Source organism: Phlebotomus argentipes, unplaced genomic scaffold, assembly GCF_947086385.1.
Source record: "Phlebotomus argentipes unplaced genomic scaffold, Phlebotomus argentipes genome assembly scaffold_18, whole genome shotgun sequence".
Taxonomy (NCBI): Eukaryota; Metazoa; Arthropoda; class Insecta; order Diptera; family Psychodidae; genus Phlebotomus; species Phlebotomus argentipes.
This window is the reverse complement of record NW_026776177.1, coordinates 7,760,525-7,786,265: the sequence shown is the minus strand read 5'-3', so window position 1 is coordinate 7,786,265 and position 25,741 is coordinate 7,760,525. Positions and strand designations below refer to the sequence as shown.

The window sequence follows — 25,741 nt, the reverse complement described above, 5'->3', positions numbered from 1 at the left end:
CTTTTCGTACATAAATTATTAAATTTTTATCATTCGTTAGCCACAGAAGTTCTTGAGATGAGGAAATGTGCAACTTCCTGGAAATGTGAGTCAGAATGGTGGTTTATCGTTTGGACTTGTGAGAGCGCTTTCGCTGAAGATTCTCTTATCAAGCGACTTATCGTTTCACTTTATCGTGTTAATTCTATTGAACCAATTTTCGCAGTTTATTGCTCGGCTCAGCTCTACATCAACACTGTAATCGCCTTTATTTTGGGATATTTAATGTGTTTCTCAAATTGTGGGTCTGACTTCTCTTCCTGACTGCATAACAGGTAGTTTTTCGAGGGGAGAGCGAGGAGCGAGTGAACCTTGACGTGTTTTCAGGTATTTCGTGGGTTGTTCAGTACGAAAGGCCAACAGTCTGGTCGCCAGATGGTTTTTATGATGAAAGAGAGGCCAAAGCGGCCTGAGAAGGAATTCAGAGGATCGCATTTGTTGCTTGTGGAATATTCCTTTGGTCCTTTGCTTCTGGGATTATTTCATCCCTAACAATTTTCTCTCTTTCACTCTTTTTTGTCTCTATTTTTTGTCTCTATTTTCAATATTTTTCAGTAAATTTTTTTTTTAATAATGCTCAATTCGTGTTTTGGTATTTCAAAAATAGTTTTCTCGTGTAACTTTGCTTGATGCATTCAACTAATGCAGCCTCGGAAAATACGTAAGATTTTTTTTATCATCACTTTATGTTTGAGATTAAAGGCTTGAGAAATGTGAGATCACTTGAGATCCACTCGAAAGTGTTTTTTGCTGATCTCCCTCGAGAGCGCTTGGGAATTTCGACTGTGTTTTGAGGATTCTGCAGACGCTCAGAAGAGAGCCAGAGTGTGGGATTTTCCGTGCTGCCGGTGAGTGTCATGGCAGCAAATGAAGCAAACACGGCGCGTTGTTGTGGCGGGAGATTGTATCGAAGGGTGGAGTGCGCGGAGTGCTCGCCAGTCTGCCAGTGCGTTTCATCGGAGCTGGTGGAGCGCAGTCAGAGAATCGTTGTCGTGCTGTGAAGGTGCGTCTCGCTTCAGTGCACTCAAGCTGCCCGGGTTCTGGTGTCACTGCTCAAGTGTTCAAGTGTCGATCGCGGGCGATTGCAGGAAAAGGTACGGCGTTTGATCGATTTGTGCTGCACTAGTGCAAAATTCGGATTGTTGTCTTTCACACCTCTTCGCATTAGTGGCCAAATTCCCAATTGTGTTATTTCTCTCTCCCTCGATTCGCCATGAATATTCCGCATGACGTCAGTGTTGAGCGTTGCAGGTCTGGAGGTAAAAACGCGTGGAGTTTTCATGAAAAATCATGTGAATATTCCCCACTTATTCCCATAGAATTACCTTAATTATTCGCCTGTGCTGTGCGCAATGTTTTTTTCGCTGAAATCCACCAGAATTTGCATAAAGTGAAGGCAGAGAATCTTACACATTGTGCAAATGCACCTTTTTTCCAACTTCATCCACTGACAATTATCATCTATTGATATCCGTTAATTTATTGCTATTTACTCTGCGATTGCAGCTAGGCTATTGTGTGGCTCTTTCGAAGGCAAGATAGATCTTTCTGTACCAACAAAACTTTTATCGATGGACGATTCTCGGAAAAATGTGCCATTTCTTGCCCACAAAACGTGTCACTATCGCTTCTCTGCTGGGAGAATTTTAAGTAAATATTTATCAGAGGGAAACAGTGAGTTTCCAGAGGGTGTTTTTGTTTCACGAGAAAACCTATTAGGATTGTGTAATTCAAAGCCACAGAGAAGCCACTTTAAGTGGAGGAGAGAAAAAGGTGAAGGACAAACTTCCGGTTGGTTTTGTGTGTCTCTTCGCTTCCCTCACGACCAGACAGGCATTAAGAATTAATTTGATTGTCTCACCGATGCAACTTGAGACTCTATTAAATGATTGATTACGTGTTGAAGGTAAAAATTAATAATGCTTTAATGTACGCAAAGTATATTTGTGGATTTTGCGTCATTTTCATATCGAGTAAATTATCAATATTGCAGTGAATCTACGGTCGATGCGACAAGGGGAAGATATTGTGATCAGAAATGGTGTACAATTCAGAAGAAATTCATGAGTTCTTATAAATCGACACGTTATCATAAATATATTTATTTCACTGAAACTTTGTGACCTTTAGCAAAGTTTCAGGAAATCAAAGAACAAGAGCATGAGATTCAGCAGCAAAGAACGAGAGCTTTTGTATACAAATTATGGAAGTGTTGTTCATATTTCAGCCTCATTATTGCCTTGTATTGCGTCTTCATTAACGAATATTTCCCCAGAATCGCATTTCAGAGGCGACAAGACGAATATCAAATCATTTCAGGACATGCACTTAATGATTTCTAAATAAATGATCATGATTATATGGGTGAGAAATTGGTGAGTCGAATGCAAAGATTTCCACAAAGACTTTGGATGAAATCGTGTTGTCGCGCCATTAGAATAATTTCTTACTCGTTCCTTTCCCCTCCCCAAGAAAAACTCCTCAGACGGCAAATTGCCTTATCATGACGGTCTATTTTGAGGATCCCCAGCGCGACTTGACCCTTCGTGAGGCGCGATCGATAGCATTTTGCGTGTCGACAAAAAGCCCAGCATATTCGTGTGTGCTGTACGTGAAATTACCTTGAAAAGTATTCTTGTAAAAAGCCAGAAACGATTGTTTGTGCTCCGAGATGATGATGATTGTGGCAGAAATTGAGGAAAAATATGGTGCAAAAAGACAACATTCGGGAGATGAACGGAGAAGCGCGCAATTAACCTTTTATAATATCAAGCAATTGAGCGGAAAAAATGTTTAACTTTTTTCACACTCTTTTTTTTTATTATTTCATTAGTCAGCCAAACGGCGCGCGATAAGAAGTGACGCGAGAGTAGTGAGCAAATATTGCGCTGTATTCGGGATGTGGTGTCTTTCTGTAATAAACGTGAGTTGGAGATGTTGCTGATACTGTGTGTGGCTTTTTTATCACGGCCCGCATCATGTTCTGTAATCACTCTCGCGGGCTGTCTTGGGAGGAATTGAGGTGGGCTGAAGCACGTCAGGCCTTTTGTTGCGTGTAAAAGTTAAGATAAATTAATTATATTCTCTGCAATAATTCTTTGCAGCGTGTCTTGTATAGGAGATTGTTCTTGTTGAGTGTCTTGTTTGCGCTGCAATTTAATTACTTCATCACGTAAGAATGCTCAATTTGCCAACACCTTCAATAGTGTTTGATGAATTCTTTTCACCACATTTCGCATAGAATTGCATATATGAAACAATCCGTCAATTACCTATTCTAAGTATGGAAGAACAAAAGAGAAGAACGTCGCTCGAGAATGTTATTTTCATATCCATAAATCACTCCCATAAGAAATTTTCATGCTGCCTCTTCTGCATTTTTGTTTTTCCATTTCTGCAATGCCATGAATTTATGCATAAAAGCACGCAAAAGAGTGACTCATGACGGTGAAGAAGAACCAATGAGTTCAAAATTAACAATAGATTGACCTGGAAAATCAGCAGCAGTTCCAAGAAATGATTTGCTCTTAACTCTTCCCCACTCAATTTATGACCAATGATAGTCTGAATGGCGAATTAGGCGGTTGGAATAAATTTGCAGTGCTTCAGCAACTCTCTTATCCCACTTCGTGTGAAAAATCTCAACTTTGTCTCTTAATTGTTCTCATCATTTTGTTTCTTTTCGCTCTTCAGGAATCCCTGGCTCAACATCGTCCCATTGAAGATGTGAAGAATTGCCCTGCGAGAGCAACAATTGTAGTATATTGCGACAGTCTTATTCAATTTTTAGTGTCATTTGTGCGAAAAGGTGGCATCAATTGTGGGCAAAAGAAGTGAAGAAAGTGTTTTGGTGGCCTTATCAAATGGCATTTATCACCGCGCAGAGACAAGAAACTGTGCAATTGTCTTGGGCGTGAGAGAATCAAGATGACAAAGATTGGATAGAAAAAGACGCGGACGAGAGAAATCAACGCAATTTATTGGGAATTTACTGTGCATACAAATTAACACAGAGAGATTTGCGAGAAATCTCATCCCAAGATGAAGTGGCGGCGAAAGAAGGAGCAGGAGGAGCTGAAGGATCCGGTGAGTGTCAAGGAACTTCCACACAATTTCCTGACTGGCAAAACCAGGAAAATAATTATATCAACTTGACCACAAGAAGTGGCTTTAAACCACTTTCACTGATAAGGTTGTTGCATGACTTTGAAATTTCTCTGATCGTCTGCAATCCATTGATTTTCAAATTGAATTTTCCATTTCGAGAAAAAGTGAATTGAATGATTATTTCAGAGTGAGATGAAAAGTGTAACAAGCTGTAAAATGCATCATCGAAAATTGCAGGCTTTCAGTGTGGTTTATAGCGCAAACCAGCAAATAATTGGTAGTTTTGCCGAGATGCAGGTTTCGTAACTTTCTCGCATGTTTGCAGAAAAGTGGCATTTTTTATAATAAATGCACAGTCTGATTTTTATGGCAGGTTGTTCAAGATTACAAGTGGGTGTTGAAGAAGATCATCAGATCGCATATTTTCACCTTTGGCGGGCGCATCATTGGTGATGTGCTGAAGCGGAGAATGCAAAATATTCCATGCTCTTGTTCTTGGCGATCTCTTGACCATAAAAGAAAGAAAAAAAATGTGTGCGCGCTCGCGCAATTGATAATCGGTCTTAATTATATTATTTTCTGTTGTATGAACGCGCGCCAATCTCGATGGAAATATTACAAGTTTGCCGGGTAATTAAATGCGTTATCAGCCGAATCGATTGGTTTGTTTTCCACCATTGATGAGGCGCGCAGCAATAAAGCAATCCATTTAATATGACTATTTTTGCGCCAATGCAGAAGAGACACTTTTCCTTTTTACCGGGCGAACCAGTTGGGAAAGTGCGACGCGATAAACGGACGTGCGCGGAAGTTGAGGTGAAATTTCCTCACACACTCGCGAATCATTAGGAGGAAATTGGAATTTGCGTCTTTTTAGCCCGAAGAAATGCTGACATTCTCAGGAAAGTGACATCGAAAGCCGTCGTATTTTTTGTGTCGATGGAAAAACTCATGCATATTTGCATAAATTAACGATAGGTATACAGAAAAAATTGGTTGGTAAATGAGTCAAGGTTGTAAAAGGCGGAAACATTTCTGATACTCCTCTTCCACGTCTTCCACTTAATTTCATGCCATCAGCGCGATTGAGTGGCTTCTCGCGAAGGGGGAAATCTTGCTCCCCGGAATTCATGACGCAATTCCATCGCCGAATCCCGAGAAATGATATCACGATATAGAAGAAAACTATTGAGATATGCGCTAGGAAATGAATCCCACTCGGATTTCACTGCATATCTTCAGGGTTAATCATCTTGCTGCTGGCAATTCAATGGATTCGTCACCATTATCAAATGAGAACCACTCTGGTGAATATTGCATCCGAGAGACACTCTGCCGAATGCAACTTTCCAATTAATTGAGTGATCTTTCCTCTCACACTCTTAGTGTCTCACGCTCTATTGGATTTTCATGGAAATCTCGTGAATATCTTCACTATTGAGACACTTTTGCCACAGAGAGATGGCAATTTTGCAGTGAGGAGTGCTGAGAGGGAAACTTGAGATCTCTTTTACGAGCTCTGCGTAATAATGTAAATGTCTTTTTGATGAGCTTTCGGAGGTGGAGAGTATTTTTGGAGCAAACTCTAAATATTTCATCGTGATTGATCGTGCTAAATAAGCAGACACACGGACAAAAGGGTGGATTTTCTAATGCTCTCTTTCTCTCCTTGTGATTCCCTTTAGGTGTATGGAAACAACTCAATGCCCTTCCTGGGCAATGAGAACTTGACTTTCCATCGCTTCTCGGACGGCACGGTGTCGGTGAGTGGTCATCAGTTTTCCACAGATGGAAAGCGCCCCAGTGTTTCGAGCCACCAGAGTGACTTCGCGGCGCCAATTTGGACGACAGACACGTTTCCCAGCGCGGTGGCCACGAACATTGAGTTCCAGTACGTGACGCCCGGCGAGCACACGAAGAATCTCCATGCCAACAACACCTCGACGGCGAAACTGATGGAATCGGCGACGGAAGAGGATGATCAGCCCACAGAACAGGTAAGACATCTCTCGCGCTGAACAATCGAGGGGGTGTCAATTGAGTGAATCACGCTGATCGAATTATATGCTAATTGTTTGGCTGAGAGACAATTGAGGAATTTGAGGTGTATTCCTGAGGCACTGAACCCACCTGGGAGTCCAATTGTGCGCGCCAAAGCCGCTACTTTGAGCACTTTGAGCGACGAATTGATGATTCAATCGAGGCCGATCGCGTTTCAGCCTTTTTATACGCCATTTCACGTGCTTCACGGAGGGTTTATGCATCAAATACATCCGCCAGAGTGACATAAAGGCACGGAGAGCAAATGTGTGCCATTATGTAAACGCCAAGTTGTAGCAAATTTCAGCAATTCACTCTTGATTTGCACGCAATTTGGCTTTTCAAAAATCCGGACAGCTCTGACTGCAGAGAAGCACAGAGGAAAGAAACCCAATTTTTGCTCTTCATTTTGCGAACGAAGTGATTTTATTTGTGCCACACTTTCGCCTTCGTCTGATGACCTCTACCTCAATAGTTTTGTCGCTAAAATTGATATGAAACGAGCCGCAGAAAAGCGGCGATTTGGAGGCCTTTTTGGGCGAAGAAAGACAATGATCATCACTGTTTGAGGCGTTTAATTAAAAATTGTACGTTGAATAGCGACGCTGAAAGAAAATACTGGGTGTTCAGTTCCGCTCCAATTGTTGCTTAATTCCTCGAAAAAAAAGAGTCAAACTGAATTAAGCTATAGAAAAATTGACCTCTCGTTTAGTGGGCAAAGTTCTTTTATCGCTGCAAGCATAGGCAAGATTGCAGCTCATTGGATTTTCCGCGGCGCAATGTGAGCGAAAGAGACACAATTGTGATAATTCTCGAATGCAATTTGAAATAATATAAGCCGATATTACGCAATGATTGTGGCCTCAATGAAAATTAACAACACTTCAACCTGTTTGGCTTGTTATTTATATGAGCGCGGTTCATTTTTTTTAGTACTTTTCAAAGAAAAATTCCTTGAGCAATTGTCGGATCGCGAGATGTTGCATTCATCAGCGAGAAAAAGAGCTTTTCTGCGCCCTTTTTCAGACCTCGCCGACTCTTTTTCTCCTGTGCGCAGTGTTGCATATGGGAAATTTATGTAGATTTATTGTCTTGCAGTTTCTCGAAGGCGAGATGAGTGTCTCTATTTTTTCACAATGGGTTTTTGTGGAAAAATATAAGCCATATAGAGCCAAATTAACCAGTGCATTGCTTGCAAAACACCTCAGCTTTACTCTAATAGAGTTGAATGTATAAAGATTAATGATTTTAGAGAATTGCAAGTGGAAAAAATGCGTTTCTGAGTTGAAATCTTCATTGTGTGGAATGTTTCTTTGACATATTTTCTTTCTACAATTTGTTAATTTCTATGCTTTCCTTATCTTTTGCCTCTTCAACTCTTATCAGAGATACTTTTAATACAATCATTATATTGTAGCATAGCATGTAAATGAATTCAGTGCAGCAAACGAGAAGAAAAGAGGCACATAAAATGCTGATTTCAGTGGGAAATTGCAATTATTATGTATATTCCTCCAGTTTTATTATATTAATTAATTATGCAGAGAATTATTTAACAGCCGAGGCGATTACTCAATTATTGTGTATTAAAAATATGAGAGAAATGTTTTCGGATGCGCGCTGAAATTACATCGAAGGTGTGAAGTCAATGGGAAAGGCAACAAGGCGCGATTTCATACGCATTTTAGCGGTATTTAATTGATGAATCTGGCGTTCCTTGTGCGGATATTGTGCGCTTTGTCGTGAATCTCTGTGTGCATTATCGCTGATCTCGCCGCGTGTCTTCCATTTCACGCTGGTCATGGTCAACATGGTGCTTTTATTGCTCCAGATTTATCAGACTTTGCTGGTAGTTTATTTACCTTGCATTGTTACCGAGACAGTTTTTCCTTCCTTCCTATCGTCCGATACATTAAAAAGCCATTAAGCTGGCGTATCGCTTCGTGAAATGGGAAATAGAAAGAGAATTTCTCGCAATCCTCATGGCGATAAGGTGGCAAAATGTAATTGAAACTCGCGTTCTTGCTCCAATTCTACAAGCAAAGCCGAAAGAGGAAGTTCACTTTTCACTTTGACCGTGAAATTTCCTCCCCTCGAATCTCATTTCTTGGCCTCTCTCTCATTGTAATTAATATCAACAATGTAAGAGAACTACTGACTCGTGCAATTTCTCGCCACACTTTGATGATGATGACGGTGCGCGGTTGGGCAAAGTGGAGAGGGGCATTTTATTTTCTTATTAAATAAAATGCCTCTGATTATATACCTTCTGGAGGTGCAGAGAAAAGAGGAGCAACGCACAAGACCGTGACCATTTCGCATCACGTGGATAAAACATAGAATTCTTGTGCGCATAGGCAGATTATTTAGATCTTCAGGCATGGAAATTGTGGAATTATTTGTGCGAAACATGGAGGAAGTGTACAATATCACCGCGGCACGCTGGAAAAGTTGATGATGGAATGAAATTTAATCAAAACATGGAAAAGCAAGAATTGCAACAGTCGAGAGCATTTTTTCTGTGAAATCTTTCATTGGTTAATGTCTTGGCGAAAAATTAAAAATTATAAGCACTCTCGCGAGTTCGACGGCTTCGGATTATACAATTTTTAATGACTCCAACTTTGAGATTAATTCTCTTGATAGACATTTTCTGTTATTCTCCGCAACAATATTGCTCAATTGCCAAATGACTCTTTAATTCTTTTTTCTCAGAATAAACCTCAATAAAACCAATCATTCGCGTTTCATTCCCTCTGAATGGGTATTTAAATAAATTCAATTTTTCTGTACCACTGTTCCAGGACGATTGGGTCATATTTGACCCAATTTTTTTCTTTACAAGAAGATTTATAGGATAAAAACTTCGATTTCTTTAGTTTGGTTAATTAATCATTTTCACAATGCGTTCTGAAGAAACACACAATTCTTCTGATTATCTCCGTCAGACGCTTGTCGTCGTGAAAGGGTTAACCGGCTAAATTACTGAAACATTCAATTGTCTGCATATTTTCCCACCGCGAGTCGATCCCTCGTGTTCAGCGGTGTGACTTACTGGAAGATGAGATTGGCGATGTCTGCGCGTCGCGAGAATGGGACTGGGTTTCAGATCGCGAGTCCTGCAGTGTTCTTCACGTGTGCATGACTCCCAGTAAGTCTCAATTGAAAGTATGTGGTGGTTTGCTGGAAGGGAATATTGCCGCACACCATCAAAGCTGTGTATGGTTCAAGTCGAATGATTTTGAGTCTTTCTTTTTTGCGCTTTGATTTAACTTTTCTTCCATGTGGATACACCATTATTCTCCGGATTCAGTCTTCAATTGATTCTCGGCCGCTCCGTACGTGACTTGTTGTGCGACTCTTTCACTCTCTGGGGGCCTTTTCGGGCTGGAGGAACAAAAAAAAGGAAGAGTTCTTCTTCGCCACTTTGTGTGGAAACACGCGTGTTTTCTGCTGTGAGATTAATGGTGACTCTCTTGTGAATCGCTTTTTCCTCAATTTATGGAGGGACACAAAAGGGTCGCATTTTTTGGCGTTTCGTGAGAAGTGAAATTTTTCCAGTTTTACATCAGTGAAGTTGTGTCAGAAGAGGACTTGTCGATGGGAGAAATTTAACGACTTGCTCGGCATTCATTGACCTTCCCAGCGTTGGAGGTTGATGAAACACAGAGTATTGAATTGTATCACACATGATTATTATGCAAAACAGATAGTGACGTGCATTGTTGATGAAGACGGCATTCTATGCGCAAGAATTTCCTTCGGAGCGATCGAAAGAAGCACTGTGAAATGAAATCTGGACCAGATTTCGTATGTTTTTTTTGAGAAAGTAGGACCAATTCTATGATTTTTGCTCGCGAAATGATGGTTATTTTTCCACAAGAAAGTGAAATAATTAAAGTGTTTTGTGTTCCAGAGTGGCTATTTTAATTAATCACGCCCAATTTAATCATACTAATTTAGCTATAAACTAGAGGTATTTTTCAACTCACGTTTTCTTCTCTGCGCTTCGCGCTGAGGCTGCTTTTTTGGGGTGCAATTATTCATGTGTGGGATTTGCATAAAAATGAAGCTCTCAGTGTGATATTGGTGTTTTGGATGAAAATGCACTCCATAATTTATTGATTCTTGTATTTCTCTGGATATTTTTTTTTCACCAGCAAGTTCACACGAAAAGATCTGTCTTGTGTTATGGAAGGTGAATTGCTCACCTGTTAATTGGACAGAATATGGACAAGAAATTCAATTGCATAATGCCCTCTTCATCCAATTAAATAATCATGAGTGGTGGAGTTTTGTGAGAAAGGCGGGGAGAATTGCGAGTGAATTCCGGTGATTTGACTGCGCGGTGACATAAGAAAATTGATTTGTCGAGAAATTGTGCCAATCGACTTTTGGCCAGAACATGCGGTGTTTCGTGTGAATTCCCGCGGATCATCGATCACGGTGCGCCAAGAGAGCGTGCAGGGGCTCTGCGTGAGCTATGGCATCGTCAGGGAAGTGCTGTTCAACTCACGCGCTCTGAGGGGAAGTGCATAAGCAGAAGATGGATCCGAACACTGCCAAGTACCTCATTGATTATCTCTATTTCACACGGAATGACGAGCAATTTCGCTACTTGAAGAAAGTGAGTGTGGCTCAATTGCGCACACACGGCAGATGAGCTGCACTGAGAGTCAAGGAGAGGATTTAATGTGCTGTTCGGTCTGTGGAGTGTGGGAATGGGTCATTCGAGATTAATTGTGGCTTAATCGAGTCTGAAATGAGTCATAAATCGGTTGGTAAACTTCCGAAGTGCCTTCATAAAATGCACTTAACGATCCTCTTCACTCTCAGTGCATATAGTTTTTACCTGGTCTCTTTCATCACATCCTGTGCCATTTCTCTCTTTGCAGTCCAAGTGCTCGATCTTCCGGAGCATTGTCCTGTGCCTGTGCCTGAATCTGACCTATGCGAACGTGATTCGCTTCCCACGAGAACTTCAGCGACACGGCAGTGCCTTCCTAGTGCCTTACTTCACCCTCCTCTTCATTATTGGGCTGCCAATTGTGCTCCTGGAGGTGTCACTGGGCCAGTTCTTGGGCCAAGGATCGGCTCACACATGGCGCGCCTCGCCAGTATTCAAAGGTGAGCAATTGAAGGCACATTCAGGCTCACAGGCTAGTCTTTTACGGATCATTTCACCAACAGGTGCGAGTTTTGTGGGACGAATTGCGTCCTGGTTGAGCACGATCTGGACATCGCTGCATGCGACTGTGGCCTTCCTCTACATTGGAATGCTCATCTTCAAATCTGTGCCATTCAACTACTGTGCTAATCTTAAGCGTCTAGACGATGGCTACACAGCAGTGGGCAAGAGCGGCCAGGAGTGCCTCAAGTAAGATTCAGAGATGATTGAGATCGAAGAGGAAATTCCTAAAAATTACCATCCTTTGCAGATTAACATTCCTGGTGCCAGTGTGGGAGAACACGCTCTACTTCGGTCTCCTGACCATGGCCCTGATCGTCCTGTGGATCATCTCTATGGTGTGCACACACAGCAGCAAGGTGGTTCGGCGCACGATTTTCAGCTTCGGTCTGATCGCCCTCGTGATCCTCCTGCTGCAGACAGGATGGGAGATATCGCGCTCCATCACCGATCAGGACCTGCCGACGATGTGGCCATTCAATGAAGTTCTTCTCGGCGAGAGTTCCATCTGGTTTGATGCCCTCGTGCAGATGATTCTGTCCACAAACATTGGCTTCGGCGCCATTCCCGTGATTACGGGAAAGTATTTGCACAAGAGAGATGCCGTGAAGACCACCTTTGCCTATGTCTGTTTCAACATCATCATTACTATGATCGCGGTGACGTATTTCGTGTTCCAGTTCCACAATCCTTTCACCGGCACGACTGTCCTCTTCCCGGAATTGGCCGCCCTCACGGCCATCTACGATCGCGCGCAGTCGGAGACTGATCCTACGCTGGCCAGAGTGATTCCGGGCATCTCGTACCTGGGCGTGATGATTGTGGCTGGAATCTCAATTGTGATCCACATCTATACCGCTTCGAGGATCCTCAGAAGGCATCCAAACTACACTCTCGCTTTTGCCGCCGTGATTACGGCGATTGTGGCACTGATCGCACCGGAATTTGCAGCGGCGCGACTCTTGGACAGTCGCTTCGTGGGTGCTTTCATCGTGTGCGCCCTCATTGTGGACATTCTGGCTATCATGTGGATCTACGGCGCCAAGAACATCTACACGGATCTCGAGTTTTCCATTGGGCGACCCATTGTGAAGGTGTGGATTGTCTTGTGGGTCATCGCGCCGCTTCTCCTGGCCGGGATCCTGGCGTGGTGGGCAGTGATATACATTCCAGATGAGCTCCTGATTGAGTACATACCGCGCTGGCTGCCCATCGTCATCAGCTTCGGCGTGATTGTGATCGTGGCATGCGTGGAGGTGTCCAAGCAGGTGGATTACAATTTCATCAGCATGATTCGCGGTGCCGCGAAGCCATCCAAAGACTGGGGACCCGCAGATCCACTCGTGAGGCACGCGTGGAAGCAGTGGACGTCCAAGTGCGAGGATACAGGTTGGAATAAGGTAGAAATCTTTGTGAAGGACGAGTGTTAAGTGTATTTCCGTATTTGCAGGTGAGCGTGATTTCACGCTGAGACGCCGAGGAACCAAAGATTACACCAACTCCATCAAGAGAGGCCAGTATCCGCACTCCAAGTACAACTGCCAGAACCGCACGTCAACGCCAGGCAGCAGTTCTCCCAACTATAGTGGCTCTGTGTTCGGGGACTCGGCCATCGAGGAGGACATCAGCGTGGACAAGTTCCAAAACTTCCGCCAGAACACTCTGGCCACATTCCAGCACGACAGCTCGTCACCGCGCACGTCCGAGGTGTCCAACGGCGGGCCACGGTCAGAGCTGAATCCGCGTGATCTGCCCGGCCGCTCGGGTCTCTACGAGAGCAACTTCGCGTCGCGCATTGAAATTCTGCCGCAGGACAGGCAGAACTACAAGATCTCCCTGGTGAGGAATCCCATGGCGCGCGTTCAGGACGTGCCGAATCCCAACTTCACCCAGAGGACTCCCTACCATGACAATTACGATCACTTTGTGGGCGGTTACGACAAGAACGACCACATCTGCTGGCGGAAGTACTCCGGCAATTCGGAAGAATACTCCACAGAGTTGTGATTCCGGCCAGAGAGACGCTCAAATGCCGCCCGCAATTGGCCTAGTGAATAGAGAATCATGTACATATTTTATAAATATGAATTTCTTCAGGAGATTAAAGCTATATATCTATATACTGTATGTGGAATTGTCCAGGAAGTGGTCTGTATTTCAACGGTTTTTGGCTTGAATTTTCTAGCAGTGCGTAGTTTGGGGTTTTGCCGACGGCGCTGATGTGGTTGGACGATTTTTCATCGAATTCGCAAAAGAGTGACTTTGACGCCCAAAATCTCACTTCCTGAGCAAAAGAGGATCTTCTTGTACTTCCTGGCCCTCTGACAGTAAGTGGATGTTCCGTGAGTGTCGCAGGGTAGTGTTGGTTTGCGTTGGCGAGTGCTCTCAAGGCCGCGACGCGCCTCCGGACGGCGTTTGGAGGGCTTCGCGGAGTGTTGTCTAAAATTAGCCCTGGGAGCCTCGAGATTTCGCAATAGCAAACATCAAATCGCATAAATGTGGCTCTAAATATTACATCACGCCGCCCATACAGTAAATAAACAGTGTCGTGTGACAGCTCAGTGGTCGAGATTGGGGCGAGACGGTGTCCTCCGGAAGGCTGTATTGATTGATCGTTGTTGTTGTTGTGTTTGCAGACGCAGAAAAGATGGGAGACAAGAACGGAACGGCTCCGCCACCGTATGGCTTTGTTCCACCGCCCAGCGCCCCGCCCAGCTACGCGCAGGCTGTCGGTGGTGTGCCCCCGGTGAGCCCCTTCACGCCGCAGGCCAGCACGCGCGTGCCCGCGGCTATCGTGACGACAGTGGTGCCCATCGGGCCGCACACCACCCACATGATCTGCCCCACTTGCCACGCAGAGATCAACACGCAGACCCGCAGCGAGCCCGGGCCCATCGCATACCTCAGCGGACTCGTGATCGCGCTGCTCGGGTGAGTCAACTATGCTGGGATTGCAAGGGATTTGCAGAAAGTTTCATCAGTGATGCAATGCTCGTTCGGGCGTGTATTGACGTGAATTTGAGCGAAAGTTCCCACTCAATCAACGGGGAAATTGATGGGATTGTGAGGACGCGTTCTTCTGGGTCATTGAGAAAATATTCCACTTGACTTTCATTAGAATGCAAATCGAATCAATCAATTTAGCTCGCAGGGTGTTTCGCTCTACTCACGACTGTCTTTTCGCTCGAGTGGGACGGAAAATTGACCAACTCTTGATAAGGTTTTTGTTAGCAATACTTTATGTTTTGTTACCGAATGGAAAACCACATTTTTTTTGCATCTCTATTCAATCTCAAACTTGCCTGAAGACGTTGTTTCTATCGATATAATGCTTTCCAGGAAAAAAAAACATCACCCTATCTTTAATGAGCGCAATCAAAGGTCTGCCATGCATCCAGTGGCGAATGCTGCTGAAAAGTGTCCCATTTGCTCATGTTCTCTCATTTAATTATGCCAATTAAGAGGCAAATGAATTCAGAATATGAGAATATGCAAAATAACGCATGACGAGAGCGAGAGAGGCAGAGAAAAAATCGATTTTATGACCTCACAATTCTACATTCTTGGACACACACATACACACACACATATTTTTTCCGTGAGGAAGAATAATTATACTTGAAATTAATACATTACACATATTTTATTATTTATTCCTATAACGAAAAACACAACACACACTTCTCAATGGGTTTTACGTGCAAAATAGAGAGCTTTGTATTTTCTCTCGAAAACGGGCAAACAATAGAATTAAAAAATTTTCCCGAGAGAATTTGCCTGTTAATTGCTGTAAAAATTACATGGTTGAGATTTCAAGTGGCAAATTGTGCAATAATTGCGAGATATTTGCAATATAACAGCGACTGGAAAGTAAATTAGAACGAATCCTGACGTCCAAGGTCACAAATGAATGTCCTGCAATCATATTCCCTATGGTTTATCTTCGTCAAATTGAAGAATCTGAAGTCGAATTTTATACTCGCGCGTGTTTAAGGACTATTGAGATTCTCTAATATTAGTTATCACAACCGAAAAACTCACTATCAATTGATGTTCTCCGACCAGTGTGGCATGCTCTTGATGATGTCGTACAGAACCTGACCCGGACTGCTCGTGGGCGAGAACTGCCGATGGCCGAAGAGTTTGTAGTTCTCGTCCAGTTTTTGTGTGTCGATGCCCCACTGCAGGAGGTTCTTGAAGGCCTTCAGCTGCTCCTCGGGCGGCGTGTTCTTGTTGAAGGTGCCGATGAAGGCAATTCCGATGGCGTTCACATTGTAATTCTTCGTATGTGCACCTTGTTTCTCCCAGCCGCGGCCCTCGTACGCCGATCCGTCGCCGCCGATCAGGAAGTTGTAGCCGATGTCGTCCCAGCCGTGAGTGTCCAGATGGAACTTCTGCAGATCCTGCACGACTTTGATGCACTCGAACTGTGGAAAAGAGGATGGGAATTAGTGACCGTGGAGGCGCGGAAGATGAGCCATTTACCATCGTTGTGCAGTTGTCCGTGGCTGTGTGGGCGACAATCACTCTCTTCGTGGGCAGATGAAGGTGAACAGGCTCGTGTTGTTCCGGTCTGGCCTCCCATTCGCCTCGGCTGACTATCCTGAGCAGGTGCTCCTCGTCCGTGGGCACAGCGTGCTCGATATCGATTGTTGTGGATTCTTCCTCCTCAGACTCGGAATCGCTAAGCTCGTGGCAATCAGGATCGCCGCGCATGCTGAGGAACACCACGATCATGATGATGCTGACGACGCTGAAGAGGAAGAGCAGCCATCCTGTGCACACACTGCCGTAACACCAGCAACTCTTTACCTTCTCCTTATCATCTTCCGTCGTCTCGAATTTAGAACTTTCAGGCGCCTTTTTCTCAATCTTCTCCATCACGAAGTCTATTCGATCGCGCGCACTCAAATCGACTGCAACTGAAGCTGAGATTCTTAATCACCTGGGAAGAACACGGAGAATTCAATTTTGCAAGTGAACACGGAAATTGATGGGAAAGAGAGAGAGGGAGATTTTCCATCAATGAAATGTGTGTTACTCTCATTTTCGACTGAGATTTTCTCTCCTTCGTGCTGTTGTCCAGCATTCTTGGCGCTGAGAAATGAGGTTTTATCAAGATTCCGGAAAATGAATTTTACAGTTCCGCTCATTCCATTCAATAGTGCATTTGTGAATTTTCATTTATTACCGCAACTGACTTTAATCTTGGGCATGTTGGGAAGCTCTGTTTCTCTCCTTCTTTCTCGAAATTTCTCGAAAGAAATTAAACAATTTCCACAATTTAGATATAATAATCGTAATCATCTCAATATATTAATAGTCTCTATTGTTTAGCATTTGAATTGAACTTGAAATGGAATTTGTTGTTACATTTTTCAGTGTGACGTGCGATGCATTTTCCATTTTCTCGACTTCCCTCAGTGGAGTTGTATTAGTTTAGTTAATTTTCCTTTGCTGAGCAAGAGAACAATGGTTCTCAGCAGCGACTCATTGCCTGATGATTTCCATAAAACGCATTTCTCACTCTAATTGTGTGTGCGGGATTGGAATTATGCGGGAGTGCTCGTGCAGAGCAGACTGAAAGAATCACTCTCAAGCGGAAAATTCATTGAGCTTCTCTCGTTGCAGATGCTGGCTGGGCTGCTGTCTGATTCCGTGCTGCATTGACGAGTGCATGGACGTCCATCACACGTGTCCCAACTGCAAGGCTTACCTGGGACGCCATCGCCGATAAGCGCTGCCCCGCTTCCTGCCTGCCTCTCTCACCGCGCAGGATCGCCCGAATCCCCGTGCAACGTTGGTCCCTGCGCAGCAATGGACTCTTCAATAGTTGTCTTACTAATCAATTCTAATGCCAAATCTAATTGATTTCTACTGACTCCACTTCCAATGCTCACGGTGTTTATATTATTTTATTAGTTAACTATTCTACGACTATTTTTTTTTTTTTGAAATTCGTTTCTTATGGAAGAAATAGAAAGAACGAAAGGGACTTTATTTTATGATAACTTTTCCCTTGAAAACAATGCAAAAAAGGAAGAGATTTGTTTGCAGTTGGGATGCAAAAGATGAATTGAGCCAAAGCATTCATTCCTCTAATTAGGACGAGCAGAAAGAACGATTGAAATGGAACATAAAAGCGTATTTTGATGCATTTTTTGGCTTATTCACACAGATGGAAAAAAACCAATCCGAAAATGATTTCTTGTCTGTCATTGTATAAATCTCAAAATATTTACTTTGTCATTTATATTTAATGTAATATAACATGGAAAGAGTGTAAAAAGGGAGTTTATTATTGCTGAATTCGTTTAGATTAGATAGAAGAGAAATCATAACTTTTGCCCTTCGCGGTAGAGACAAATTGACAAAAGTCCACCGAGAGATGGTGCTAGTGTCGCTAAAGTTGCAATACTTATTTTATACACCTGGCTTTATTCAGACGCGTAAGATTACTTGTAAAATGTGTATAGAGATTGTATATTTTCCCAGATTCCTTTTTCTGTTTCCCTCCCGTTTTCCCGTCACATTGAATTTTTACAATATATTGAGTTTTGTAATTTACTCGTGTATAAATTTCCTCGGCGCCGCGTAATTAATCATCGACTCTTTTGACAGCCATTCTGGGCCCATTTTCAGAACAAGAGCAACGAAGGGTGGCAGATTTTGCGCGAAAAATACTCAAGACCGCTGCTGAGAGTGCGTGAAAACCGTGCCAGTGCGTGCATATAGTGGCCAGGAAAGTCGTGAGTGCTGCGCCGTGACCGCAAGAATGGTGGAGGCGTGAATAGCGAGCAACTTCCTCACGGTGCGTTTCCTCAATGTTGTGTGTGTGTTGTTCTTTTGCTGCGGAGGCCAAATGGGGCGGGGGCCACTCTGCCAATATTTGCGGAGTGTGCAAGGCTGCCCAGAAGCTGCCCTCGATTGCTTTACGGGCTGTCTGGGAGTGAGATTGGCAGCGATGACGATCTTAGGTGCTTTTTATTGTTCCTCGCGTTATCTGGCGCTGTCGCGGGCTCGTTATCTGCGCGGGGCGCGCTCGGGTGACTCACGGGGGGCGATGATGAGAGCGAATTTTGCGCGGATGACCTCCGCAGAGAGTGAGAAGCGCGCGTGGTCAGCCATCCGGACGGAATGAATTTCCTCCGCTTCGCTGATTCCGCGATTATTCATTAAGGAAAGTGACGGTGGAGATTTGTTTTCTTCGCGGAAGGGGCTCCTCAGCCGGAAGGCTGCGAAGGTCACGCCCAGAGGGTGTTTGCGTCCCGATGAATAGCCCGGCAGGCAGAGAGAGCTTATCTTATCGCGCTGTATTTGCTGAAATCCAATCAATTTCACTCATGTTCCGTGTCCATTCTTCTCGCCCAGCAGGAGAAGCGCGCAATGACAAGGAAAAAGGCATGATTCTCTGGCGCTGACGACTTGGCAGAGTGGCAAAGAGCGAAAGACAGGAACCCAGGAGGGCAGATGAATTTGCTGTGCTGGACGATGGCGCCGAATCCGCGTGTGACGAGAAAGTGGGAGATCTTTGCGGGACGCAATAAATTCTTCTGTGATGGATACCTGATGACCGCCCCGCACTCGGGCATCTTCTACCTGACCGTGTTCCTCATCACGGGCACCAGCGCGCTTTTCTTCGCCTTCGATTGCCCCTTCCTGGCGGAGAAGATCACGCCGGCCATCCCGATCATCGGCGGCATTCTCTATATCTTCACCATGAGCTCTCTGTTCCGCACATCATTCTCGGATCCGGGCATCATCCCGCGGGCCTCCCAGGACGAGGCGGCGTACATCGAGAAGCAGATTGAGGTGCCAAACTCCCTCAACAGTCCCACTTACAGGCCGCCGCCGCGCACAAAGGAGGTGCTCGTGCGCGGTCAGATCGTGAAGCTAAAGTACTGCTTCACGTGCAAGATATTCAGACCACCCAGAGCTTCCCACTGCAGCCTCTGCGACAACTGCGTGTCACGCTTCGACCATCACTGTCCATGGGTGAGTGAGAAGCACCCCAAGTGACACCCTGGCATTTGTACACACTCTTTATTATGTGTCTCCATTTCAGGTGGGAAATTGCGTGGGGAAGCGCAATTATCGCTTCTTCTACATGTTCATTGTCTCTCTGGCATTCCTGACAGTCTTCATCTTCACCTGCTCAACCACACACATTGTTCTGCGTAAGTTGCCTCACTTTTCGGCGTGCTCAATTGTAATTGTCGAGCGCGCAAATATTAGCATATTTGTCCAACTGCTGGGGAGGAAGTCTTTTGAGCTGCGGCGCAGCCTAATTGCTCTCGAGAGTGTCTCTCGATACTGGCAGAGTGTGTGCAGATAAGAGATTAATTAACTGAATGGGGAAATGTGGGTCAAGTGGCGCTGCGAGAGGAGAAAGTTAGTTTTACAATGGGCGATTCTAAAACTACAGCACACAAAAGTAACAATGCTCAGCTCTATTGTGACTAATAAGCGCGCTAAAAGCTAGTGAGGCGCGCAAACACTTCAATGACGCGATTCTTGTTTGCAGTGACGAAAGACCGCAATGACTTGACACTGGAGGCGATCAAGGAGAGTCCCTTCAGCCTGATTATCGCCATCATTTGCTTCCTCTCCGTGTGGTCGGTGATCGGCCTAGCGGGCTTCCACACGTACCTCATCACCAGCGACCAAACAACGAATGAGGACATCAAGGGCTCCTTCTCCACAAAGGGCGGCCAGCACGCCGTGAATCCCTACTCGCGGGGCAACATCTGCCTGAACTGCTTTCACATCCTGTGCGGGCCCATCCAGCCGTCGCTCATCGATCGGCGCGGCATTGTGACAGACGAATACAGGAGCCAGATGCTGGTGCCCGATCCCTTCATGTCCAACGCCCCCATGATTCCGCACCAGCCCACAGCGGCGCAGACGGCGGAATCGCCCAAGGCGACGGGAAATATCTACGATATGGATGTGAGTTCATCTCCCTTCTGTGCTGCAAAATTCCCAGCTCACTTGCGTGCATGTCTGTTTCAGGTGGAGGGCAATCCATCCGGGACAGGAGTGTATCGGCAGCGCAGCTACGATAATCTCCACAACGGTAAGTGTCCGTCGAACCGTCCGCGATCTCGCCATATTTACTGCGATACGCCTGCGTCCTTCCATCCGCCGGCAGTGATCCAAAGTGCAGCCAGTCGATCACTCATTCCCACCAATGTCACGTACTTCTCGCCGCAGAAGCGCTTCGGCGCCAATGCCAAGATGCTGCAGCATCAGTATCCGTACCACAAGAACCGCGCCATTGCGCGTCGTGAGGATCAGCGGCACAGTGTGTGCGACGAGCTCGATCTGAGGGTGCATGGGATCGCGCGGGAGGGGGAATTGGATCCGATGCTGCGGCAGGAGTTGCGCGTGGAGAAGAAGAGGCCGATCGTGACGAGTCCGGTGTTGAAAGGTCACAGGCGGCAGCAGAGGTACTCAAATCTGTACGAGTACGCGATCGGGAAGGACTTGAATGCCATTGACGAGGATTTCAGTGACACCTAGTACACAATTCACATCTGAGAATCTCTCCCTGAACATTGATGTCACCCCAGTTTAGTGCAATCCTCGTGAAATCGCGGCCTTAGGACAAGTTTAACTCGTTCTGTTTCCCTCTTATGTTTTTGTGGCGACGAGAGAGACTCATTTGTGGGGTGTTTAATCAAATTGTGTGTTGTGTCTGCTCAAGAATTTGTCTGTGAGAGAGTTGGGTAATTGGTTGGGGCGTTGCTTTGACTTGAATCGAGTTCCTTAGGTGTTGAAAACACGGATTTTACAATAAATAATATAGCATTAATGATGATATTGTACTCAAGACCCAAAGATAAACAAAAGAGATTAAACTTAAAAGCAAAGCTAATATATTTACAAATTGATATTGGGTGTGAAATATGAGGGAGAAATTGTATTTATATGGAGAATATTAGATTACAAAAAGGACATTATATTATCGGGAGGGAATTAAATGTTTGGAAAAGAAAGATTTCAATCGGAGAAAGAGAGAGAGAGAGAGAAGAAGAGAGCAAATATAATTTTACGTTTTTCTTTCCATTCTCACACTTCCTTGCAAAACTCTGATGTGAATATGTTTTGAGGGAGAGAAGAAGAAAGAGATTTTTGAGGGTGAGTCTCAATGCCCGTGAGGCAGATAATAATAAAAAAAACCTTAGATGGATATCTATAGACAGAGTCACCCTAAAATAGATTGACGCAAGCTTTTAATCTCAATTTAGAATACGCTCTGATGTTTTATTAGACATTCCTTCTGTTATGTTTTCCGTTAGAGAAAGCTTTTGCTGTGTCTCACCTATTTTTAGACCAAAAGAGGATTCACGCGGGGGCTATTTGGGGATGCTCGAGGTTTCTGTGTCACATCCGACTCCCCTGCAAATCCCTTTCTCCGTCCACACCACCCGCTGTCTTGTCACCTTTTATGGATTCTCCTCGAAATAGTCCCCACACGTTGCAGAACCGTGCTGAAATATTCCGCGTTGTGAAGTTGGGGGCCGAGTCTTGAAGGGTGCCAAAGGCAGAATCAATGGAAAAGGAACGGTTTTGAGCAATTTATCTTCTGTGCTTGCTAATAAATTTGGGTCGTCCGTCTGTTGCAATTAAAGTCGTGAGATAATCACATTTCATGTTCTTTTCAGTTAATTCTGACTTCATATCTTTGAGACTTGGCCTTTTGCGAATCAAGAATAGTCAGTTTTTCAGATATGATTGATAAAATAGAGAATCAACGTGATTAAAATGCAATTAAGCAACACTCGTGATAAGATATTTCAGCACAATTCTGTACTGTCTGCATTTTCTGTACTGATTTTGATGTGCTTCAATGTTACTTAGACGCTCGCTGAATGCACCTAAAAAAGAAAGGCCAGATAATCTGTGTCCTCCAGTGAAGCTGGCTGGAAGAGCGAAAGAGGAGAGTTGAAGGAGGAAGCTTAGGCATTGTGTGGCTTGAAGAAAGTCCTGCATTTTGAGTGTAGAAAATCCACACACAATCCACACAATCTTTCCGGCTGATGACTAATGCCGTGATTCTCTCTTGCAGGAAACTCCAACAGTGTTGATCACTTGGTGGAGAACGAGATTCCGCTGGCGACGATGCAGAGTCCGGCGGATGAGAGTTGCGCGGACAACAAGGTGAGTGACAGCTACACGAACCTCTTCCGGGCGTCCGTGGAGGCGGACGCGGAGGAGCCGGAGCGACAAGAGACCGTAGGGGCGGCGCCCGTGGAAAATGTGTACAGCAATATTCCGGCGGCCGACGAGGATCCCACGATGCATGTGTACTCCAACGTGGGCAACACGTCGGACGAGATCAGCTTCGACGCCAACAACAGCCTGCTCGTGGCCTCGTCCACGCTCCTGGCGGATGACCTGGACCTGGACGATCCGGCGGCGGCGGCGAGCGCCTATCGCGGCGATCAGGCTGTCGTCGCGAAGACGCCGGCGAAGGCGAAGGACGAGCTGAAGGCCAAGAACGGCGACGTGACGCGCCAGAAGACCGTCGGTGCGACGATTGAGATGAAAAATGTGATACCGTCAGTGGCGGAAAGTGTCAATAGCTCGAGTCGGCTGCGCATGCTGCACGACACCACGATGATTGATACTGCCCTGGATCTCGACAGCCTGGACGGCTCGAGCCTGGGCAACAATTCGAGCGCGTGTCTCGTGAAGAGTGCGGCGATCGTGTGAGATTTCCTGTGAGACTTCACTATCACCTTTTATTTCTCCTTCCTTTACATCAACAATTCGCCTCAATCTCTTCGTCTTCTACAATTTGTTAATGTTTTCTTTGTAAATACGTACTGACTATTTACGTCTACCGCTAATTTATACGTATTATTATGAACTACAAAGTGTTTTGGTCTCTTAGGAAGGCATTTTGGGAAGGTTTTGGGGAAGAAAAAACACTTGGCGGGAAACTATACAATCGCAAAAGGAGATTACACACACACACACACATGAGAAAAAAAACGTGAAACTAACGAAAAAAGATAGTACAATTAAGTGAGAACACAAGTTAATCATCAGTGGCATTTTCATTCTTGGGATAAGAAGTTTAGGAATAATTTCCTCAAGATTTGTGGGTATTTTTCACACTCTCTCTCTTTTTCTCTCGAGATCTTCAGCAAAAACCGGCCCTGAATGCATTTACTTGTTCATCGTCATTTGAGTTTAATCAAATAATTACTTAAATACTTTTCTAACATTAAGAACAGATGAGAAATCTGAAGACAGAGCGGCAAATGCTTAAGATTAGAGACGAGAAATGCTTTAAAATTTATCAACAGTCCAAGATGTTCGTCTAAAATTCCTCAAAGCAGTGCCATTAAAGAATTCCATTTTTTTAGTTCTCCGGTAAAATATTTCATTGTCAGCATCTCTGTCTAAGTGTTTAGCAACTCTCTCTCTTGAGCATTTCTCCTGATGAGAAGAAGATTTCGAGAGAAGTCGTTAAGTATTTAGGAAGGATAACCCTTTAGTCATGGAAGTGAGGAAGGAATTACCTAAGAAGTAATGTGAGGACAAAGCAAATGTTTAAAGAAAATTAGAGATTCACTATTGTAATATCTATTTTAGAGAAAATGCTTCCCACTATACAAAAGGAAAGAAATGTATCATTCATTTCTATCTCTCTTAAATGCAATTGGCTTTGAGCTCAAAGAGGAAGTCCAGAGGATGATTGGAAAAAGAGAGGAAATGTATAGAATTTTTTGATAGATTTTACTACGCAAGGTATCAAAAATAATTAGATATTATTTTAACAAAAAGACCAGACTGGAATGCGTTTTCATTTGGGACTTCACTGCGTGTCTATGCGGCTGTGCTCGAGGATGTCATCGCTGGGAATTGGCTCTGTTTCCGTCTCGGAGATGATCTGCTTGAGCCACTGCTGAATCTGCCCAGGATGCTCGTGCTGTGCGTCGATGGACGTCTCCAGCGAGCACGTGTGCGGATTTGCGGTGTCCTCGAGGCTGGAAGAGGCGGCCGGAGTGGCCTTGCAGGTGGTGTTGATAGTCAGGTGCGAGATATTCTTGAGATTCAGCGTGCCAGAGCAGCGGTTGATGGTCATGTTGGAGACGCAGCACTTTATCGATTTGCTGGGCGTCTCCTCGTGTTTACTCCCCATCGATTGTGTCGCCTTGGCGCCCTCCCCACGCCCACTTTTGCCCTCAATCAGTTCCTTAGATTCGCTCAGGATGATGTTGATAATGGAGTCGTTGAGGTAATTCGCATTCTCCGTGATGATGGTGCGATTGTTGCTGAAATCAATGTCCGGTGTGGACTTCTCCACGCTCACGCACTTATGCAGCGTCTCGTGATCAATGGCTGGACAAATGTAGTCCTCGTTGGCCAGTAGATCATTGGCGAAGTTGTAGTTCTCCAGATTGAACTTGCCAAACTCCCGGATGCTGTTTATCACAGTGCTGTCGTTCTCGGGAATGAACTTCACCTCGTCTATTGAGAGCTTCTGCTGTGTCTGGTTCTGCAGCACTTCCACCTGGCGCAGGAGCAGCTTCTCCCGGATGGCGAGGGCTTTCCGCAAGTGATCAAAGGACTCCCGAACCTGTGCCTTGAGCTGCGAAAGCGAATATCCTTTGCACGGGCTCTTCTGCCAAACTTCCTATTTTAACTCACCTTATCCGCCGTGAGGCTCCTCCTGGCGTGGTGCTCCATCCGAAAAGCCACAGAATTTCCCTCCAATTCAGCCCCTTTTCATGGAAAACCCTCACTTTGCACCTTGTTTATTTTGCTCTCCGCGCGACACTGCAAAGCAGACGTCAGAACCCAGCGGAGAGCGCATAATCTCTCATTTTTTCGTCTCTACTACGCGTATGGCCAAAATAGGAGGTTTATGAAAGCCTAACTTGGAGCCTTATGTACCTAGAATTTGATAAGAACACAGCCTAGAAGAAATCTAATGAGATAAAATGATCTTTCTGGTGCATTTTACTTTGTTCTGTTAAACAATCACAGCTAATTCTACCAATAATTATTTTTTCTTGTACAATGAATAAAATTGTGAAAGCTTTTTTGTTTTTTTTACGTACTTCAGGTTCTTCGTTAGCAACTAGATACGATTATTCATTTTTTTAAGCAATATAAGTTCTTACCTGCTTTCTTTGTAAAGATATAGTGCACAATTTACCGCCTGATTTCTCATCTACAGTTTTAGGTATTGAGGAATTATTAATTTTCTATTCCATACTCGATTGCAATTCTAAGAACTTTCTTATTGCGTTTTTTTGCGAATTGTGATAATTAAATACTAGAAATTATACACGTTGATTTTCAAACACGGACTTCAACTCTTCACCATCACCAGCGCCACGGCAGCCA

General features: G+C 44.6%; 5 protein-coding genes across 8 annotated transcripts; 3 read left to right on the top strand and 2 right to left on the bottom strand.

The window, feature by feature from the left end:
- Positions 1-547: 547 nt before the first annotated feature.
- LOC132260062 (sodium- and chloride-dependent GABA transporter 1) lies at positions 548-13,496 on the top strand. Of its 2 annotated transcripts, XM_059757972.1 has the most exons (8): positions 548-1,133; positions 2,873-2,962; positions 3,733-4,125; positions 5,832-6,143; positions 11,082-11,313; positions 11,377-11,563; positions 11,625-12,763; positions 12,825-13,496. In XM_059757972.1, exons 3-8 carry the CDS (start codon positions 4,081-4,083, stop codon positions 13,379-13,381), a joined length of 2,472 nt encoding a protein of 823 aa, XP_059613955.1. In that variant the 5' UTR covers positions 548-1,133; positions 2,873-2,962; positions 3,733-4,080; the 3' UTR covers positions 13,382-13,496. The 2 variants fall into 2 exon arrangements, with proteins under 2 accessions (XP_059613955.1, XP_059613954.1); XM_059757971.1 differs by lacking the exon at positions 2,873-2,962.
- A 64-nt stretch (positions 13,497-13,560) lies between these two features.
- LOC132260071 (LITAF domain-containing protein) lies at positions 13,561-17,116 on the top strand. Of its 2 annotated transcripts, none has more exons than XM_059757982.1 (3): positions 13,561-13,716; positions 14,011-14,305; positions 17,006-17,116. In XM_059757982.1, exons 1-3 carry the CDS (start codon positions 13,710-13,712, stop codon positions 17,109-17,111), a joined length of 408 nt encoding a protein of 135 aa, XP_059613965.1. In that variant the 5' UTR covers positions 13,561-13,709; the 3' UTR covers positions 17,112-17,116. The 2 variants fall into 2 exon arrangements, with proteins under 2 accessions (XP_059613965.1, XP_059613966.1); XM_059757983.1 differs by having other exon boundaries at positions 13,571-13,701.
- Positions 14,999-16,397, bottom strand: LOC132260069 (peptidoglycan-recognition protein 1-like). Its single transcript, XM_059757980.1, has 2 exons — positions 15,860-16,397; positions 14,999-15,801 (listed from the first exon to the last, which is right to left on the bottom strand). Exons 1-2 carry the CDS (start codon positions 16,253-16,255, stop codon positions 15,418-15,420), a joined length of 780 nt encoding a protein of 259 aa, XP_059613963.1. The 5' UTR covers positions 16,256-16,397; the 3' UTR covers positions 14,999-15,417.
- A 914-nt stretch (positions 17,117-18,030) lies between the features above and the next one.
- Positions 18,031-23,103, top strand: LOC132260064 (palmitoyltransferase app). 2 transcript variants are annotated; one of them, XM_059757974.1, is made up of 6 exons: positions 18,031-18,185; positions 18,749-19,369; positions 19,440-19,551; positions 19,899-20,323; positions 20,387-20,450; positions 22,446-23,103. In XM_059757974.1, exons 2-6 carry the CDS (start codon positions 18,845-18,847, stop codon positions 23,090-23,092), a joined length of 1,773 nt encoding a protein of 590 aa, XP_059613957.1. In that variant the 5' UTR covers positions 18,031-18,185; positions 18,749-18,844; the 3' UTR covers positions 23,093-23,103. The 2 variants fall into 2 exon arrangements, with proteins under 2 accessions (XP_059613957.1, XP_059613958.1); XM_059757975.1 differs by having other exon boundaries at positions 18,746-19,369.
- Positions 23,104-24,187: 1,084 nt separating this feature from the next.
- LOC132260067 (uncharacterized) lies at positions 24,188-25,285 on the bottom strand. The gene is made up of 2 exons (XM_059757978.1): positions 25,040-25,285; positions 24,188-24,980 (listed from the first exon to the last, which is right to left on the bottom strand). The coding sequence occupies exons 1-2, from the start codon at positions 25,076-25,078 to the stop codon at positions 24,204-24,206; spliced, it is 816 nt and encodes a 271-aa protein (XP_059613961.1). The 5' UTR covers positions 25,079-25,285; the 3' UTR covers positions 24,188-24,203.
- Between the last annotated feature and the right edge of the window lie 456 nt (positions 25,286-25,741).